Raw genomic sequence first — 19,883 nt, forward strand, 5'->3', positions numbered from 1 at the left:
GTGCCAGTAAGTATTCAAAAATGATCTCATTTCTTCATCATATATTCACGAAGGATTTGTGACAATATATATCAAGTTCTAAATAGTATCACAAAACGTTTCGAGCCTTTAGAAAGATGCCTTGGTGTTGTAAATGAATGCAAGAACTGCCAATGCAACCACGACACTGCTTACACGAACAGCTGAAAAAGTAGATACAAAAGTTTTATGTGAAAGACATTTACAAAACCAATTTATCAGAATATTTCTGAGGACGCTCGTGTCATAAATTTAAAGTGTAATTGTTTGTTGTTTTTGATGATTTTTCTTTTTCAAAGTACATGTATTACTGCGACTTCAGCTATAAGTTATTAACATTTTTTGATGGATTGTATGACCAAGGACAAACGTTTGTATGCGGATTTTAACCTTACAGCTAGGCGAATGTTATATTGCAAACATCTGTTCATATTAAGTAATAATAATAATAAGAAGAAGTTGTAAAAGTTGCTGACGGTTTATACGGGATAATATAACCTGAATAATAATATGAACAGAGGTTCGGGAACTTATGTAACGAATTAATAATTAATATCGCAAAATTGTTATTGACATAAAAAGCAGCAACTTTAGACTGTTTTCATCGAAACACTGAAAACAGGACGTAAAGAAGATGATGTTCATCAAAAACATAGGGGTGAGTACATTGGATGTATCCCTTGCTTGTTGATGTTTCATATTTCAACACTATTCGAACGCTTCCTCAAGTATTAGGTCATCATTGCGGTGTTAGTTTTAAGTTTGTCTGGTCTGGTGCGAAAGCACTCCCTATTTTGCATTAAGCTATATTTAATATCCTTCTGGTACCACTATGGTGATAGTAGTAAGTCATCGATCTTATTGTTATTGCATTATTTCTTATATTTAAACAAGACAGATATTATACATGTATAATGGACAGTTTGATTTGCCTCAGCAGGCTTGTCGCGATAAATACATCTGCAATGCATTTTCCAAAACAAGTAACAAGAAAAGTAAGAATAAATGCTTTCTTTATTTCGGAAGACTAGTTAGCCTAGTAGACAACTTTGCTGAACCTCACCTGAAGAGCCTCCACCAGCCCCTGTACTAGTTTCCGTGCTAGAGCCACACCAAGTACCCGTACTTTTTCCTAAACCAAAGCTGCCACCAGAACTTTTACCAGTTGAATATAAACCAGGTGTGGTACCTGAACGTAAACCATGTATTTCCGTTGCAGTTGAATATATACCAGGTGTGTTACCTGAACGTAAACCAGGTACTTCCCTTGCAGTTGAATATATACCAGGTGTGGTACCTGAACGTAAACTAGGTATGTCCGTTGCAGTTGAATGTAAACAAGGTTTGCCAGTTGAAGAAGCTGATTGATTGGAATTTAAAAAAAAACGCATTAACAGTTTATTGCTCAAACAACGCCGAGACTGTTTCAAGATTTAGAAGTATTGTTTGACAAAACAATGCCTGCTTCAAATAGATTTAAGAGAAACATTTGATCAAACCAAATTGATATATACTGTAAAAACACTCAAAATACTTAAAATATTTCGTATACAATAATGCTTTTACTTGTTTTATTTTATTTATTTTATCTATTTATTTTTGTTAGGGTGATTAAAGCAAGCGTTAAAAACAACTGTAAATTCTTGCCATTTCAAAAAAAAAATATTATTCATTTCCCAAGAACTTGTTCAGGGCTATAGTGAGAATATTTATGGTTCTGATACAATATGATAAACAAAAGCACCGCTAGGCGATGCATTATATGCCCGAAAAGTAAATATTAAGGCCATTTGATATTGACCCTTGACCTTGTGACCCTTATATAAATATGGATCTTTTATTCAATATAGGCAATCATCCTATGGAGTTTGAAGACTGTTAGACAAAATGGGAATTGAGTTATGCTCCAGAAACCACGATTTTTAGTGTAAAGATCATTGTGACTCTGACCTTTGACCTTATGACCTAAAATCAATAGGAGTCATGTATTGGACATGGCTATTCATCCTATAAAATTTTACAGCTGTAGGTTGATTAGTACTTAAGTTATTAAGGGGAAACTTTTGCAGTTTAAGGTAATAGTTACCTTCACCTTTGACATTGTGATCTCAAATATTAATAGGGGTCTTCTTCTCAATATGGACAATTCAAGCACTCCTCGTAAACAAAAACGGTGTTAAACTGCTAATAAACACTGGTAAGGGGCTACTTGTATATGTGGCTGTTATGTTTTCTCCCTCGATTATATAGTTTACAAAGCTTTTTAAATCAACAAAAAAAAATATTTATATTTTCAGTTCTTATATTTTTTTTCTTTTCATACAATACCGAAATATTATCTCACATACACTTACGCCATAGATTTGATTCATATCAGTTAATAAATATTTTGACAAAACGGCGCCAATCCTAAGTAGCGTAATGACGTCATCTTAATTATACAACTCATTCATAAACGTTGACTTCAAGAATGCTAAATTAGGCACTGATGTAAACACAGCACACTCCATTCTGAGACGTAAGTTTTTATTGTTGAAAACCTGATAAAATAACTTTTTTCTTATTATTTCTTTTGTTAAGTAATTATATTTTAGCAACTACAGGGTGCGAAATCGATCAGCGTTTTACAAAAATCGGTACCGGAAGCTATTTCGGCTTGACAAGAAAACCATAGAGATCTTCCTTATTTTATTTTGTTAGAATAGAAATAATATCGGTCTGAGTGGTGTTTATCGACTATTTAACGGCCTACGGCCTTCGTACTCAATTTCTACGCATCAAAACTCCACACCGGTGTTAAATAGCCGATAAACACCGCTAAGACCGATATTATTTCTTAATTATCCTATCATGTTTGAATATTATTGGCCAAATGGAACTTAAGTTCTGGAAACCAAATTACTAACGGATGGACGGACGGACGTCAGGGGGTATAACATGATATGTCCGAAATTCTTTTGGGCATATAACAAGATTAACAAGAAAAGGCGGTGATATCTGAACACAACCCCAACACGACCTAGCAACAAATTACTGAATTCATTTTTCCTTTCTCACGAATAGAATATGAATTAAAAAAAAACAAATATGTATATAGATTAAAATTTGGATGAGTTGTTCTTTTTATAACGCCTTTGTATATTACTTCACTACTTATATTAACTTTTTGTGAAACATAGCACTTTATAGTATATTGTAGGAAAATTATAATTTATTTTCAAATCTGTTCTAATCTATAGCAAAAAAATACACCAAGACTTACTAAAATAATAGGTCTCAATATTTTCAATAACAGTCGATATAAAAACAAACAAACCTAGCTGTACAATACCTGCTATCCAACAGAGACCAATTAAAACACAGGCTGTTTGCAATTTCATCTTTCAGCTGAAAAAAATCCTGTTTAAACAACAATCTTTATACTTTATTGGAATAAACAGACAGTTTTCTTCTTATATTTTAAAGCTTCTTTAAAAATATGTTATCAAGGTGACCCTTCAAAGTGTTACATCTGAATGGGATATGTCATATCTTCAGTTTTATATCTCGCAATAGGTTAGTAGCCATGGTTTCTTGACACCAAACACAAATTGTATGAATAGACACGAAAAATAAAGTGTTTCAATATCTGGTGGATATCTATCATAGTTCAAATATATGTTGTCATTAAAATATTTCTTTTTTAATAAAGTTCTTTGTGGTTTATTTACAAACCTACATGAAACGAATTTTAACATATAACAATAATTTATAACCCGGTAGCAAAGATTTTATTTGCTGCTCTGGAGAGAATAATTTAAGAATAAAATCTGTAATTTTGTAGAGGTAATAAGTGTTTGCAGTACTACCATATTTAGATTTCTTCCAATATAACGTTAATTTATTACATTAAACACATGTAATATTTTAGTCTAAACTTATTTGTCATTGCTTGTTTTATTTTTTCAATCTTTTAAAAGAATATCTCTTTCAGTACGGATTATAAAAAAATATATTCTGCTTTTTCTCTTAAAGTAACCTTTAGTTTTGGTTTAAGGTCACAGCAGTGAGTGGACTTACCAGCTTTTATCGTGAAAAAAACCTAAGGTGCCCCTCCGTACATTAATCCAGCTCCAAAAAGGCACCTAAACAGAACCACTTTCATTCCGTAAGCTAGCTGGAAAGCTTTGTTTCGCGTGGCGACGTCTAAAGAAGAGTTTTCTTTCTTAGTTATTTCCGAAGTTAGCAACATTAGTTTTTTACATTGTAATTTATCTCAGTTGATATCTGCTATATGAAAATCACAATGATCTTTCTATATTTTTTACAAAATATATTATTTTTAAATATATATATATTGAAATTATTTATTAGTTTTCTTTCATTTTCATCGGTGCCTTGCTGGATGCCTTGCCTGAGAGGCGACTGCGTTTTGTGAACGTCACCTTGCCCTGGTGATATTTGCCCTAATTTTCTTTACTTTCTGTGCTGTTTTGTCTGAGTAGGTGAAAATGAATCATATTTAGCTCTTCTTTCGGTTTCTAATATTGTCTATTTTATGTCAGAATCATGTTGCCAATGGATCAATTTCTTAGTTCCCGTTTGTGATACCAGAATATCATTTACAGCAACCATTTAAAAAAAATAACGTTTATTTGATATCACCTTTAGTTAGTAACGAAAGAACTGCTAATTTGAATGTTTCATTGCACGCATCTTTTCCAATGTTCGTATCTGTAAATGAGCATTTCTTCAATGAATCTTAAACGTTGTATTGATTTTTCGTTCACTTTGACACATGCATTTGGTCTAAACTGTATCCTTCCAGCAATTAAAGGTGCATCGAAATAAACGGCAAATGTATCTTATCTCCTTTTTTAAATTTCATTATAAAATACCCCGACCTTAATCTGCTTCAGAAATCCTTTGCGATGATGCAATGTCATGCAGAAATCTGACATTGGCCAAAACTTTTACGCTGGACTCACATTTCACCATTTGCTATTTTCATGTCTTGACAAAAACCACAATGACTGTCATGTTTTGTCGTCAACACTTATGTTCAGGTTTTATGTGCATGTTTTACTCTTCTGTGAAAGATAAAATACTAATGGACAGAATTATTCTAGTTTAATATGACTGCTGGCCTGTCCTACTGAGTGCCTATTTGGTAGTTCTTGGTGTCTTTATGTTGTTGGGAGCAGGGTTTTACTAAATAGTCTTTCTCCTTTGTTAAATTGTCGCATTTATATTTATATACTCCTTTTTTCTTGTTGTGTAGAAAATATCAAATGCACGTTCAATTACCTTGGCTTTTTTATAATTATCTATAATTATCATGTTTGATAATCTAGTATTGCCTTGCTTTGATATTACGGTTATGATAATTAAAGGCAAATAAAAATATTTTAGAATAATCATTTTGCTATTTCAGTAGAAAAGACAGAAACTTCTTATAAATAAAAGGAAATTGCCATATTCCGATGTATATGTCATGTTTGTAATCGTGTTGTTACTCTGTTGTGAATTTTCAAAATGTTACTTACATCGATTCATGTTATTGGTCCTGTAGGAGTTATCATTTGCGATTTTGAAGAAAAAAATTGGGGAAAAAATGGATGTTTAGAAATCCACACCGGCTTCTGATTGGTTTAAATTCTTTAGTCAAATCAGCCTTCACCTTAAAAATAGATATTGACTCGTAACCTCAAGGAACTGAATAATTATGATAGCCTTTGCAACAAGCATAGAATTATGCAAGTCTGCATATCCGCGCAGTCTGACAAAGACTTATTCGTTTCATGGCTTTTAATTATTGAATTCTACTTAAGCCGGTGTAAGAGGGTGTGGATGGTAGTTTGCACTTTTTAGTACCGTCTAAAGCCGGTGTTAATCAAACCGAAACCGAGTCTGAACATTTCAATTTTGTCGTTTTGGACCTTTTGTTGATTTTTTTTCTCTCGCTCTATTAATGTATTTTTGACATTGCAATATCTGTAACTTTTAATTGTCTGTTTGAAATTTAACGTTTGGCAAATCCTTTAAACAAATTAATAAGGTACAGGTTTAAGCTGGGAATAATAATAAAACAAGAAACACAATTTTATCTATCTTTACTGTTAACATTGTATTGAGGTAATCAGAAAGTCAACCACTTGGTTGTTGCTTTCGTCATCATATACCGTCATAAAATAATGATAGAGCTTGGTAACATGAAGAATAATATAAGCATTACAAGTACGTGTGATTGTAAGTAATTAGAAAATAATCACATTTCGTCATTATATATCTCAGAAGGAAGTCACGTTTTAACTCACAGACAAATACCAAGTTCTAAAATGTATGACAAAACGTTTGGATCCTTTAGAAGGATGCCTTGGTGTTATATATGAATGCAAGAACTCCTGCCAATGCAACCATGACACCGCTTACACGAACAGCTGAAAAAGTAGACACAGCAGGTTTATGTGAAAGAAATTTACAAAACCAATGTTTCAGGATACTCTAGCCATAAAAGTGTTATTGTTGTTTTTGTTAATTTTTATCATAGTATCTCTACTGTGACTAACGTTGTAAGTTATAAAAAGAATGTGGATTGTATGACCAAGTAAAACAGTTATAATTTGATTTTACCCACGCTTCAGGCGACTAATAAATTGCAAACCGCTGTTTATGTCATTAGTTTTATAAGTCGGAACATACAGGAGGATATAGCCTGAATGAAATAAATATGACCTGAAGCGCTAGCTGAGGCTATATTCTTCTGTATGTCCAGGAATCCAGTCAGGAACTTGTTTAACGAATATATCATATTGGAACTGGTATTGATGACAAGTTCATAAAAACAAAAGCTTTAGAATGTTTTATTCGGAGCGCTGGAAAAAGACTGTAAAGTATCAGAAGTATGAAGCAATCACTGAGGGTAATATTCAACTTTTCTTAAAGTAATGATATTTCACTCGAGAAATTTTATATAAATATCGTTGTATATGCGGTACGCCGAAGTTATGGAAGTTATCGTAAGAAGTCGTCGATCATTTATCATGGTACTACTGTATATTATGCTCACTTTTTGTCAAGCTGAGCTGAATTGACTATATATTTCAAAAGATCGACCATTTATAATGACGATTGACCAAAAGGTGATATTGGAAAAGGTTTAGTACAAAATTTGAATATGCCTAGAATATAAAAAATGCCACACTCTCTTTTTATGATTTGGACGGTAAAGGAGTTTTCAGATGGATATAAACGGAAATTTCCTCGGCCAACGTAAATTTTTTTATCGTAAAGGCTCAGTAAGTTATGATACTTACTGTATGAAACAATTATGGCAAGATGTGCACTTTTTTGACGGTCACAAGTTCACTCAGCATATACCCTTGGATGAACATAATGTCACTTTAAGGACAAAAAATAATGTAATTGACCAAGAGCAGGCTTTTGACAAATATATGCAACTGAAATACATATTGCTAAAAAGGTACAATAAGAATATCCATATTTTTTTTTTGAGAGAGAGAAAGAGAGAGACTAGTAGTTAAAAGTTTTGATGAACGTCACCTGAAGACCCTCCACCACCACCACCGGTCCCTGATCCACTTCCCGTACTAGTTCCTGAACCAGAGCTGCCGCCAGGACTTGTTCCAATGACTGATGTAGGTGTGGAAGCTGTTTTGCCTATTTAAGCAAATAAAAAGCATAAATATTCTTTTAGTCATATAACGCAGAATCCTTCAAGTTTCAGAATCGTCAACCCATGAATGAATAGTTATGCAATAGATACACTTGATCTCACCAAAATTATTTACAACTAAAATAAACAAAACATTTTGAATAAAATAAAACATGTTTTTCTTTTCATTTTTCTTTGCAAACCTTTGCGACAAAATGGTTTGGTTGTAATTTTAAGCGGTGAATTTTCATACTGTTATTTGCTGCTATTTTACAAAATTAGTGTTCATTTCCTAAGAACAAGTAATTGTTTGTTATTTTTTTTTTCGCTAAACGAATGTTAGTATTATATTAAAGATACAGCAGTTTTTATTAAAAATTGATGAATTGTCCATTTTAATTCCTTCATTATCCCACTGCTTATTGTCAGTGCTGATAAGGCTATTTTTAAAATACTTCAAAAATGTGTCAAAACTTTTTTCGATTTTCATTTAAGCGAAGTATTCGTAGCATTTTAAAAAATATCTCTTTATTGCATAAATATGATAAAAAAAATCAAATCAGATCTTATCTTAAAAAATAAAATACAAAAAGACTTGCTAAAAGCAAAGAAATCAAATATTTACAAAAACAGTATAAAATCTAAATAAAATAACAAACCTTGCTCTACAAGACTAGCTATCAAGCAAAGACAAAATAAAACACAACTTGCTTGAAACTTCATCTTTCCACTGAAAACAGATCCTGTTAGAAATCTGATTTAATTTTTTTATGTTATATATTTGACATAAAAATACAATTTTTATATATATTTTATAGTTGTTTTTTAATGTATTACAGTTGAGTTCACACTAAACTTCCCACCCTTGTGCACTTCTAGTGCACTAGAGCTGAACTAGAAGTGCACACCGTGTGCACTTCTAGTGCACTAGACCATATGACCAGGCTGGCCAGAGAAGGTGACACCTAAATGGTTTATTGGATAATTGCATATCAAGTGACAGGGGGCATCCATTGTTAAGCTGCTGTAAGAAAAAAAAACTTGGGGATATATGGCCTATTCATGAATATAAATAAGTAAATTTTAAAATCAGCAGTTTTAACATTTTAGGTGATATCATGTTAAAGCTTAAAATTAATTTTTTTTATTGATTGTAATCATATTTTTCTTATCCAGTATTTTACTGTAGGTGTAAAATAAAACTCCTTAAAATCAAATTTATAGAATTAATAAGGTTAAATTTAAATATGTTCCGTAATGGATTTTGAATTAAATAAGTGTTTTCAATGGCCATGTATTTCAATTTTTCTAGTGTACAAATGGGAAAATCAATGTGATAATTCTGGTCCAAATAATTTAGTTTGTAACAATATAAACTTTTTTTCCATAAGCTCAAACAAATCAAGGAAAAGTTTATATTTAAGCTAAAATATTATTTATATAATATATAACTTAGAGACAGTTCCTCAAGAGAATATTAATACATTGATGCTAAAACAATCAATATACTGTGAAAATTTAGTATTCAACTGTGTATAATGCCTGCATATGTTTTAAAGATATAAATAATTAAAATATTATCCATAAAATAAACAAATTTGATAATTTTATTCATGATTTCAATATTAAAAATTATGTATAAAGGGAAAACTTTTATTGAAGAGGAAAATCACAAGTCATGCTGTGTATTGGTATTTTCTGAGAGGAACTAACAGTTTTCGTTATTATAACCACTCTCCTGCTGATAAGAGGGCCTCAGGGTAAATGACAAAGAACAGTCAATTTTGCAGATTATAAGTATGTATTGAAATTCCCTGGTTTTCTTAAAATGCATGTTAGACATAAGCCTGGAATTCATCACGCGTTGGCACTCAGGCTAGTTAGTCATATAGATAAATGACCATAATATTTGTATAATCAAATATTCAAAAAAAAATCATAATGGCATAAATGCGTATTAGATATTATTGTCTCTAAAGCAGAATTTTCTATATTTATACACATTTCTTGCCATTCTGCATAATCATATATAACTTAAGAGAAAATTCGTCATGTTCAAGATTGAAATAAAATATTAATTCATTGATTTTAAAACAATCCATACACTGTGATAGTATGTTTTTCATACATGAAATGCTTGCATACTTTTTAAAGATATAAATAATTAAAAAATTTCCATGAAATAAATAAAATTGATAACTTTATTCACGATTTCTATATTAAAGATTTAATGTATAAAGGGAATGCTTTTATACAAGAAAAAAGTCTCAAGTCATGCTGTGTATTGGTATTTTTCTGAGAGCGACTGCATTCATTACACTGGTCTCCTGCTGATAAGAGGGCCTCAGGGTAAATAACAAAAATGCAGATGTATGCAATATTATTTAAAATTTCCTGTTTTTTTCCAAAATACATGTAAGACATAGATAAATTACTATAATTTTTGTTATAATAATCAAATGTAAAAAATAATCATAATGACATAAAAGCATGTTAGATATTATTGTCATTATTGTCTTTAAAGTCGATTTTTCTAATCTTATCATAAAAAACTGGTTTAAAATCAATATCAGTGTTAACCAGTCTAGAAAGACCTCATTTTAATATTTATCCACATTTCTTGCAATTTTGCATTAAATCTGCAGCATCTTTTAGTTTCTGAACTGGAAAATGTTAATTTTTTCTATTATAGATTTGACAAATTTGCCTAGTGTCAGTTTTAAAACATTTATAGAAGATAATATATTTTAAAGAAAATATTTAAATACATGATTATAAAACTTTTGCAACTTCCTTTTCACATTAATGCAGATCTTGTTTTTTTTGTTTTGTTTTATTTTAATAAAATATCATACATGAGCAGAAAACAGTTACAGAAGATAATAAAGTGTCAAAAGTCATGCTGTGTATTGGTGTTTTAATATAGTACCCTGCTGATAAGAGAGCCCCTCAGGGTAAATACCAAAAGGCAGATGATAAATATAAGTAGGCAATATAAATTCTGCATTCTCTGGATGTTGGTGCAAATAAATTTCATATCAAGTAGTACAAAAAGAAAACTGAAATATTTTTGCATTTTATAAAAAACAATTTTTAAGAATAATATAAATTATTTATATTAATCTTAGGTAAATCTCAGTTTGAGAAGGTAAGAGAGATTATAAATGAGATAAAATTGACAAAATCTAGGCCAATTATAAACATATTAATTCTTTAATGTATTAAAGGCTATTAATGCTTGAAATCATTACCTTTAACTAAAAAAAACATAAGTTATAATCAAAAATAACTAATTTGTATAATTTGCCCCCCCCCCCCACCAAAAAAAAACAACAAAAAACAACAACAACAAAAAAACAAAAACAAAAAATGACTGAATTTTGTTTAATTAGCATTTCAATGTTTCGTATTTCATTACCAGATTATAATAAAATAGAATCGTATTAAATATCAATTAATTTTGTTTATTTACGCACTTATCAACATTTAAGTAATAATTATTTATATTTACTTGTTCTAACAATTTAGTTTTAAAGTACAAAATCAGTAAAATTAATGACTTTGAAAAATTATTGTTCTAATATTTTACGCCATATTTTACAAAATCCAATATTCTCAACTTCAAAGTTATTATGAAAAACAATTATACAGATATCTATATTTATCTATCTTTTTGTAAAAGTCAAATTGCTATTCATTGACATAAAAGTTAACTGCTTAATACATATAATAGGTCTGGTGCACTACAAAGTGCACTTATGAAGTGCACTAGTAGTGCACTACTAGTGCACTTTGAAGTGCACTAGTAGTGCACCTCTAGTGCACTCCTAGTGCACTTTGTGTAACCTTTAGTGTGAACTCAACTGTATCAACGTTTCTCTTCCAATTGTTATATCTGATTAGCACATGTCATATCTTCAGTTTTATATCCCGCAGTAGGGTAGTAGCCATGGTTATATTGACAGCAAACAAAAACTGTATGGATAGTCACGATACAAAAAGAAATGCGTTTCAATATTTAGTGGATATTTATAGTCCAAATTGATAGCGTCATTTAACAATTTTTTTAAATTATTTGTAGTTTATCTTCAGTACAACAATAAATTCTATCAATTTATTACAAGAATGTATAACCCTTAGGTGGCAGGATTGTATTTGGAAGAATTTATTACGTTTTATTTCCTTTTTTGGAGAATTGAATTCTATTTATTTATATCGTTGACTGATGACATGCGTGATAGTATCAATTTACAACGTTAGTTTTTTACATTAAACACCTGTAATACTTAAGTCATTGTTTATTTACTGTTGCAATCCTTTAAAAGAATGTCTTCTTCGAAGTACAGATTTAAAAAGAAAACCATAAAACACAAAAAAACAATATATTCTTAAAGGGGTACTTAGGCAAATGAATGACAAAAATATTAAATTGATCTTATTTTCTCAAATCATGCTACAATGACATTTTTAAAACTCCTTTTTTCATTTATTATGTTCTTTCATATATGAATTGCAAACATTCAAGTTAACCTACTACATTTTTAAAACCGCTAGCATGAATATATGTATAAATACTATATATTTTGGGTTTGCAGAGTAATTATCTCTTTATATGTTTAACAAAATTAAGACGTCGACGTAGTCACTGAGTAGATTTAAAACAAGTCATGTAACTAGAAAAAAACCTCTGGAAATTACAATTACAGATAATGTTGATATTGTTATATTAAATAAGTCTTGGTCATTCATTTGACAGGTACTTTAAGGTTTTCATACTTCTCTATAAAAACTTTTGTGAAATCTAAATGCTCTAATCTGAACTACGTGGGTCAAGATTAGGGAAACCAACATTTAATTCTGAGAAAAGGTTTCCTGTGACAGCTTAGTGTATTATTTTCGAGGACATTTATAGAATATCGAAAGAAAAATTCAAATCAAAGAAATGAATATTTTGCCTTTGTCTCCCTTTAAAGTAACTTTTGGTTGGGTTTACGTCGCACCAATATAGTAGAGGTTATTTTACGACTTATCAACTTAAATGGTGGAGAAGACGGTACATTATTTCAGGCACGAAAAAGAAAAAAATTCTTTCTTAGTTATTTCCAAAGTTAGCAACATGTTTTTTTTTGTTTTGGTTATATACTTAATACCTCTTATATGGAAATCAGAATGATATCTCTGTAGTTTCGTAATGTTTATATTTTTAACAAATTATCTAACTTTTCGAAAAATATTGAAATCAGTTATTATTTTTCTTCAATTTTCATCGGTGACTTGCAAAAAGCATTGTCATAGCGGCGACTGCGTTCTGTGAACGTCACCTTGCCTTGATGATATCATGTTCTTAACCTTTCTGTGCTGTTTTCTCTGCGTAAACAAACATGAATTATAAAAAAAGCTCTTCTTTCGCTTTCTTATATTGTCTACATTTAATTTCAGTAACATGTTGCCAATTGATCAATTTCTTAGTTCCCGTTTGTAATGCCAGAATTTCATTTACAGCAAGCATTTTATAAAAATAAAGTTTATTTGATATCACCTTTAATTAGTAACGAAAGAAGTGCTAATTTGGATGTTTTGTTGCACGCATCTTATCCAATGTTCGTATCTAAAAATACGCATTTCTTAAATAAATCTTAAAAGTTGTATTGATTCTTCATTCACTTTGAGACACGCATTTGGTCTATACTGACAGTTATAATACGCTTCCAGCAGTTAAAGTTGCGCTCGGAAAAAAGACAAATGTATGTCATCTTACTTTTTTATTTTCATTGTAAAAATGTACTCCCGATAATTTTCCCTTCTTTGCATGGAGTACATTTTCGTTCTTGATCCAGCACTTATTTAAAAAGGATTTAAAGATTTAACAAACAGTAACTTTGGAGTTTTGTTAATTTTTAGTTGCTGGCTGTATCATATTTAATATTAATATTTTCTTTTCAGTTTTATTTATTTAATTTTTTGTTTTTTTGTTGTTTTTTTTGTTGTTTTTTTTTTTGTGAAATAAAATTAAATATTTATCTGAATTTACGTTATATAATATGTGTAATTACCAAATTTGTGAGTATAAACACATTCAACATGGATATCAGGCATTTAAATGTAGTAAGTTAAATAAATTCGTACCAGAAGTTTAACGTATTTGTCTAGAGCGATAAATAGTTTAAGGTCTTAAGATAAAGGAAAATCTTATAATCTCCGTGAAGAACATATTGACAAAGGATTAGGTAAATGTTGTTGTTGTTTTTTCCTTACACGCAAATTTAAAACAGGGACATAAAATGTAAAACAGGGAGTAAAATAATGAGGTGCAAATCATCTCGATACATTTCAGTATATTTTTGCCACTTTCCCATTGTATTGTCAAAACCAGCTGACGAAAATCATGCAAACGTGCATCTATCTAAAACATCATGGAAAAATACTGCTTTACAAATTAAACTAACGATAAAAAGTCTTTGTAAATACTTTCATGCAAAGTTGTGTCTCAATTCAGACAAATGAAAATAAAGTTTTGAACATTAGGTGGTAAAAATAATTTATTCTAAAATAATACAAATAAATTCACTAGAAATAACCTGAAATTGTAACTTTTTTTCAAATTCTTTATTTCAAGAACATTCATGTTTCTTTTCTCACACAAAAAAGGTTGGTACATAAATGAATGATGTGACATCATTAAAACTTCTGATAGTTTCTCATTGATCTCCTTTTCATTATTTATATCAAATGTTACGAACATTGATTTGACTTATGACAGAACTTCACTCTAAGAGGTCAAAGCAATTATGATATGTTTTTCCCGTGCAGACAAAAAAACTATGAATATAAATAGGTAATAGTGAGGGAGTGTACCGCAAGAGAACCATATCCCCACCTAAAACAAGTTTAGCCTACCAGAAGTTATTCTTTGGCAACACTAAATATATCAGGATGGTTATAAACAGGATTACAAGGAGAGGAGACAGCAGAAGATTTATCTTTCAAATTAGTCATTAGTGAACCAAACTCATTTAAATACAATTAAGATCTTTGATAATATAAAACATTCACTATTAGACTTATATTTTATGCAGAACAATTTTATCTAGAGCTCTTAACAACTATCAGCTAAAACTGTATTGAATCAGTTCTTGGTGCCTTAATGTTGTTAGGAGCAGGTATTTATTAACGAAATTTGCGTTTGTTGAATTATCGCATTCATATTTATACACACTTTTTTCTTTTCTAGTTTTGTGGCGGTCTTTGCCTTAAGATCGGAGACAAAAAATCAAATGCATATTTAATTAACTTGACTATCTATAATTATCATGTTTGATAGTCTAGTATTGCCTCGCTTTGATATTACGATTTTAACGGTTAAAGGAATTGTTTTGGAAAAATATTTAAGAACATATAACCATTTTGCTATTTCAGTAGAAAAGACAGAAATTTCTTAAAAAGAAAATGGCCATGTTCGCATGTTTGTAATAGTGTTGGTACTTTTTTTATTTTTCAAATTGTAACTAACATCAAATCATAGGTAATGGTTCTGCAGGAGTTATCATTTGCGATTTTCGAAAAAATGGATGTTAAGAAATCCACACCGGCTTCTGATTGGTTTAAACCTTGAGGTCAAATCAGCCTTCACCTTAAAAATAGGTACAAGTGAGGTTTTACGCACGCATAAAATGACTGAGAAGAAAAATAATCAACTGTGCAATATATACATTAGAAGAGACATAGACGAATGTCTGTTATGATCTGCACATTTGTTGAAATTAAAGGGGAAACGTTACGACACGAAATTCCATTGCGTCCAAGTACTACTTTACATTGCGTACTAGTAGTACATGTACTCATTTTATTCTTTGACATTACGGGTATGCTTAAGAGAGTGTCGAATTGTGCCAGTTATCCGGTACCATGTGTTTTATTTATATATAACTAGTGTTGCTCGTAATGGTTTATTAATGGACATTGATTAATTATATCCTAATTAAACGATATATAAACTTTTAATAAGGAAATGATCAATAATAAAACATCAAATTTAAGCATAAACGTAGCATGTAAGACATTTATGGCATCAGACCCGTTACCAAATCTAACCAAAATAAAATAGCAATCTAACCAAAATAAAATAGCACACGTTTGACCTCGCTATAATATATTAAATGCGACTATTTAAGTTTTTGAAACCAGAACTATTCCAGCACAATAATATCCGAATCATCTCAAAAGAAAAATACAAATCTTTATGAGATAAATTTCTTTAAAACGAACTTGTTTTCTAGTTTCTAAAAGTCAACAAATAGATAGATTAAAAAATCAAATGTTTTATGACAGTACAATGCCACAGCTCTTGCACCGATGCGTTTTGTCTAAATGCGAAACAGTTCCTATTTAGACCGTGTTTACGCATGTCAATCAACGATATTAAATCTCGGTAAACTACAGACAGTTGCACAGTCCATTTTTATACGGAGATTAGAAATCGTTGACTTTCAATTTGAAGAAATGCAACAAAGATAGAAAATTAAAATTGGTTATGAAAGGTAAAGCTCATGTATGTGAATGTTTTTTATGTACTTGTATTTCTAATGACGTCTCGCGAAATAAATCCTGTCATTCCGAAGGAAATCATGCGTCTTTTTCAAATTATATAAGACTCTGCTGCTTTGCAGCCGAATTAACTTGTAACCTCATGGAACTGAATATCATGATAGCCTTTGCAAAGCGTATAGCACCATTCAAGCTACGTTCCCTTCGCAGCTCACTGAATACAGTCCCAGCGATGTTTAAACATTCAACCGATGCGCAGGAGAGTACAGACAAAGGTTTATTCGTTTGGTGACTTTTAGATATTGAATTCTGTTTTAGCCGGTTGTAGGAGGTGTGTACGGTAATTTTCACTTTTTAGTACCATACATGGACAGGGTTGATCAAACCGAGTCTGAACATTTTCAACTTTTTCATTCTGGACATTTTGTTTTTCTCGATATTTTTGTGTTTTTGACATTGCAATATCTGTAACTTTTAATAGGCTGTTCCAAATTGAAAGTGCGTCAAATCCATAACACAAATTTAGCAGACAAAGGTTTCATCTGGGAATAATGATATAACAAGAAACACAATGTTATTTATCTTTAATGTTTAAACGTTGTATTTGGGTAATCAGAAAGTCAACCGCTTTGTTGTTGATTTCGTCATCTTTTACCGTCATAAAAATGATAGGGCTTGGTGACATGAAGGGTAATATAAGCAAAACATGTTATTGACAAGTACGTGTAATTATAGGTAATTAGAAAATGATCACATTTCGTCATCATATATCCACGGAGGACTTGTGACAGTATAACACCCAAACAAGTATCAAGTTCTAAAATGTATCTCAAAACGTTTTGAGCCTTAGAAAGATGCCTTTGTGTTATGAATAAATGCAAGAACTCCAGCCAATGCAACCATGACACCGCTTACATGAACAGCTGAAAAAGTAAATACAGCAGTGTTATGTGAATTTACAAAACCAATATATCAAAATATTCCTCAAGATGCTTTAGCCGTAACAGTGTAATTGTTTGTTGTTTTTGTTTATTTTTATCATAGAATTTCTACTGCGACTAACGTTGTAAGTTATAAAAAAACGTTTTGCGGATTGTATGACCGAGTAAATAAATGTATCAAAATATCCTCTGGATACTCTAGTCATAAATGTGTAAGTGTTTGTTGTTTTTGTTGATTTGATCATAGTATTTCTACTGCAACTTCAGTTTAACTTATAAAAAATGTGGATTGTATGACCTTATAAAACGGTTAAAATTTTATTTTACCCTTGCCGCTAGGCGACTATTAAATTGCAAACCTCTGTTTATATTATTAGTTTTATCAGTCGGGACATACAAGAAGATATAGCCTGTATGAAATATATATGACCCGAAGGGCTAGCTGAGGCTATATTCTCCCATATATCCAGTCATTCAGTCAGCAACCTGTATATCGAATACATTATATCGGAAATTGGTATTGATGACAAGTTCATAAAAACAGAAATATAAGAATGTTTTCTTCGGAGCGCTGAAAAAAGACCATAATATGTCAGACGTTCAAAAGTAACAAAACTTTAAAGCCATCATTGTGGGGTAACATTTAACTTTTCTTAAAGTAATTATATTTCACTCGAGAAATTGCCATAAAGGAATCGAACTTAATGATGGACTTTATGCACACACTGGTAAATAACATCTTCGGTTTGTTTTTGTGCGTACTTCAGTTGTTCACGGTATATACGTCATAGTATACGTCATAGTATACAAATTGTTTAGCCAATCAGAGTTGGAGAAAATTATTTGCATTATTATAATAGTCACGTAATTTGGTATAAGTCTTCGTCAAACAATTTACTTTCTTTGTTCGAAAATGAGATTTATTCATATATTTACAATAACCGTGTATTGTCTTTCTTTGTCCCTGCTAAAGCAGTCCAACGTTTGTGTTAAATATCGTTGTTTATATGGTACTCGCATATTATCGTAAGAAGTCGTCGATCCTTTATCATTGTAATACTGTATATCATGCTATTTTTTCATTGTAAAGTTGAACTGAATTGGCTTTATATGTCAAAAGATTGGCTTTTCAAATGGTGATTGACCAACAAGTGATATTGGAAAAGGTGTAGGATAATATAAATATGCTAAAAAATATAAAAAGACTGAATTGAACATTAAAAGTTTTTTTTTCCGATTGATACAAACATACATTTACTCGGCCAACGTGAGTATTTTATCATTACTATGAAATTAAACCAATTATGGCAAGATGTAAACTTATTTTGACGGTCACCTGTTCACTCAGCATATATCCTTGGATGGGCATAATGACACTTTAAGCAATGAAAATCATATAATGGACCATGAGCATATAACATATTGCTAAAAAGGTACAAGAAGCATATCCATAAATGTTTTCTTTGTTTTGAAAGACTAGAAGTTGAAAGTTTCGCTAAACCTCACCTGAAGACCCTCCACCACCACCACCACCACCGGTCCCCGATCCACTACCCGCACCAGTTCCTGAACCAGAGCTACCGCCAGAACCCCAGTTCCCGAACCACCGCTACCGCCAGAACCAGTTCCTGAACCAGAGCTACCGCCAGAACCCGAACCAGTTCCCGAACCAGAGCTTCCACCAGAACCAGATCCTGAACCAGAGCTTCCACCAGAACCTGTACCAGTTCCTGAACCTGAACTCCCGGCAGCAGGTCCGGGAGGTCTTGTAGCTGATTCGCCTATTTCAAGCAAACAAAAAAGTTCTTTTGTTCTAATAACCGTAAAAAGTTTCAAGCTTCAGAAACCTGCGCAAACGGATATATGCAAACGATTTGTTTTATCACCAAATTGATTTACTTCTAAGTAACCAAAACGTTTTTGTATAAAAAAAATATGCTTCTTTTTTTTTCATTTTTCTTTTTCCAATTGTAATTTAAGCTGCAAATTTTAAAATTAAAATTCTCAGTCATTTCACAAAAATATTATTCATTTCTTTAAGACTTTTTCAAGGGTATAGAAGGGACGTATTATTTTAATCTTACAGAATTCGTAATCTATAGTTCAAATGCGATATTTTTATTATTTTTGTTTGTTGTAGTTGTTTTTAGTATTCTTCATTCGTGAAAAAATGAAAGATTATGACTATGAAACACGTAATTGATACTAAATGAATGTTAATGAATATCTTTAAAGATATTTATGAAAATTGATGAATTGTGACAGTCAATTCTAATTCCTTCGTTATGTCACTCCTTATATGATGTCGTTGCTGATAACCTAATAAGGCTATCTCTACAATAGTTAAAAATATGTCAAATATTTTTTCGATTTTCATTGGTGCGAAACATTACATTTTGTAGCATTATTTCTAAATATCACATTTTATTGCATAAATATGATAAAAAAAATTTCAAACCTCATATTATCTTGAACATTAAAATACACAAAGACTTGTTTTAAGCAAGGAAATCAAATATTAAAAAAAGTCTAAAATCAAAAATAAAAAATCAAACCTTGCTTTACAAGACAAGCTATCAAGCAGAGACAAATTAAAACACAACTTGCTTGAAACTTCATCTTTCCACTGAAAAAACAAATCCTGTTAAAAATTCAATTCAAACTTTGTTGTGCTATATTTGTCATAAGAAAAACAATTTTCTTATATATATATATATTTGTAAAAA

The 19,883-nt window shown here is 30.8% G+C and overlaps 3 protein-coding genes across 3 annotated transcripts; all 3 read right to left on the reverse strand.

Moving 5' to 3' along the window:
• Window positions 1–1,049: 1,049 nt before the first annotated feature.
• On the reverse strand, window positions 1,050–3,512 carry LOC132716556 (uncharacterized). Its single transcript, XM_060699854.1, has 2 exons — window positions 3,350–3,512; window positions 1,050–1,378 (listed from the first exon to the last, which is right to left on the reverse strand). Exons 1-2 carry the CDS (start codon window positions 3,396–3,398, stop codon window positions 1,050–1,052), a joined length of 378 nt encoding a protein of 125 aa, XP_060555837.1. The 5' UTR covers window positions 3,399–3,512.
• Window positions 3,513–6,135: 2,623 nt separating this feature from the next.
• On the reverse strand, window positions 6,136–8,503 carry LOC132716555 (calpain small subunit 1-like). Its single transcript, XM_060699853.1, has 3 exons — window positions 8,332–8,503; window positions 7,561–7,677; window positions 6,136–6,437 (listed from the first exon to the last, which is right to left on the reverse strand). Exons 1-3 carry the CDS (start codon window positions 8,393–8,395, stop codon window positions 6,361–6,363), a joined length of 258 nt encoding a protein of 85 aa, XP_060555836.1. The 5' UTR covers window positions 8,396–8,503; the 3' UTR covers window positions 6,136–6,360.
• An 8,291-nt stretch (window positions 8,504–16,794) lies between these two features.
• Window positions 16,795–19,883, reverse strand: LOC132716557 (counting factor 45-1-like). Its single transcript, XM_060699855.1, has 3 exons — window positions 19,713–19,883; window positions 18,664–18,938; window positions 16,795–17,139 (listed from the first exon to the last, which is right to left on the reverse strand). The coding sequence occupies exons 1-3, from the start codon at window positions 19,774–19,776 to the stop codon at window positions 17,128–17,130; spliced, it is 351 nt and encodes a 116-aa protein (XP_060555838.1). The 5' UTR covers window positions 19,777–19,883; the 3' UTR covers window positions 16,795–17,127.

Source organism: Ruditapes philippinarum, unplaced genomic scaffold (assembly GCF_026571515.1).
Source record: "Ruditapes philippinarum isolate M1 unplaced genomic scaffold, ASM2657151v2 ctg2970_1_1_1_1, whole genome shotgun sequence".
NCBI lineage: Eukaryota > Metazoa > Mollusca > Bivalvia > Venerida > Veneridae > Ruditapes > Ruditapes philippinarum.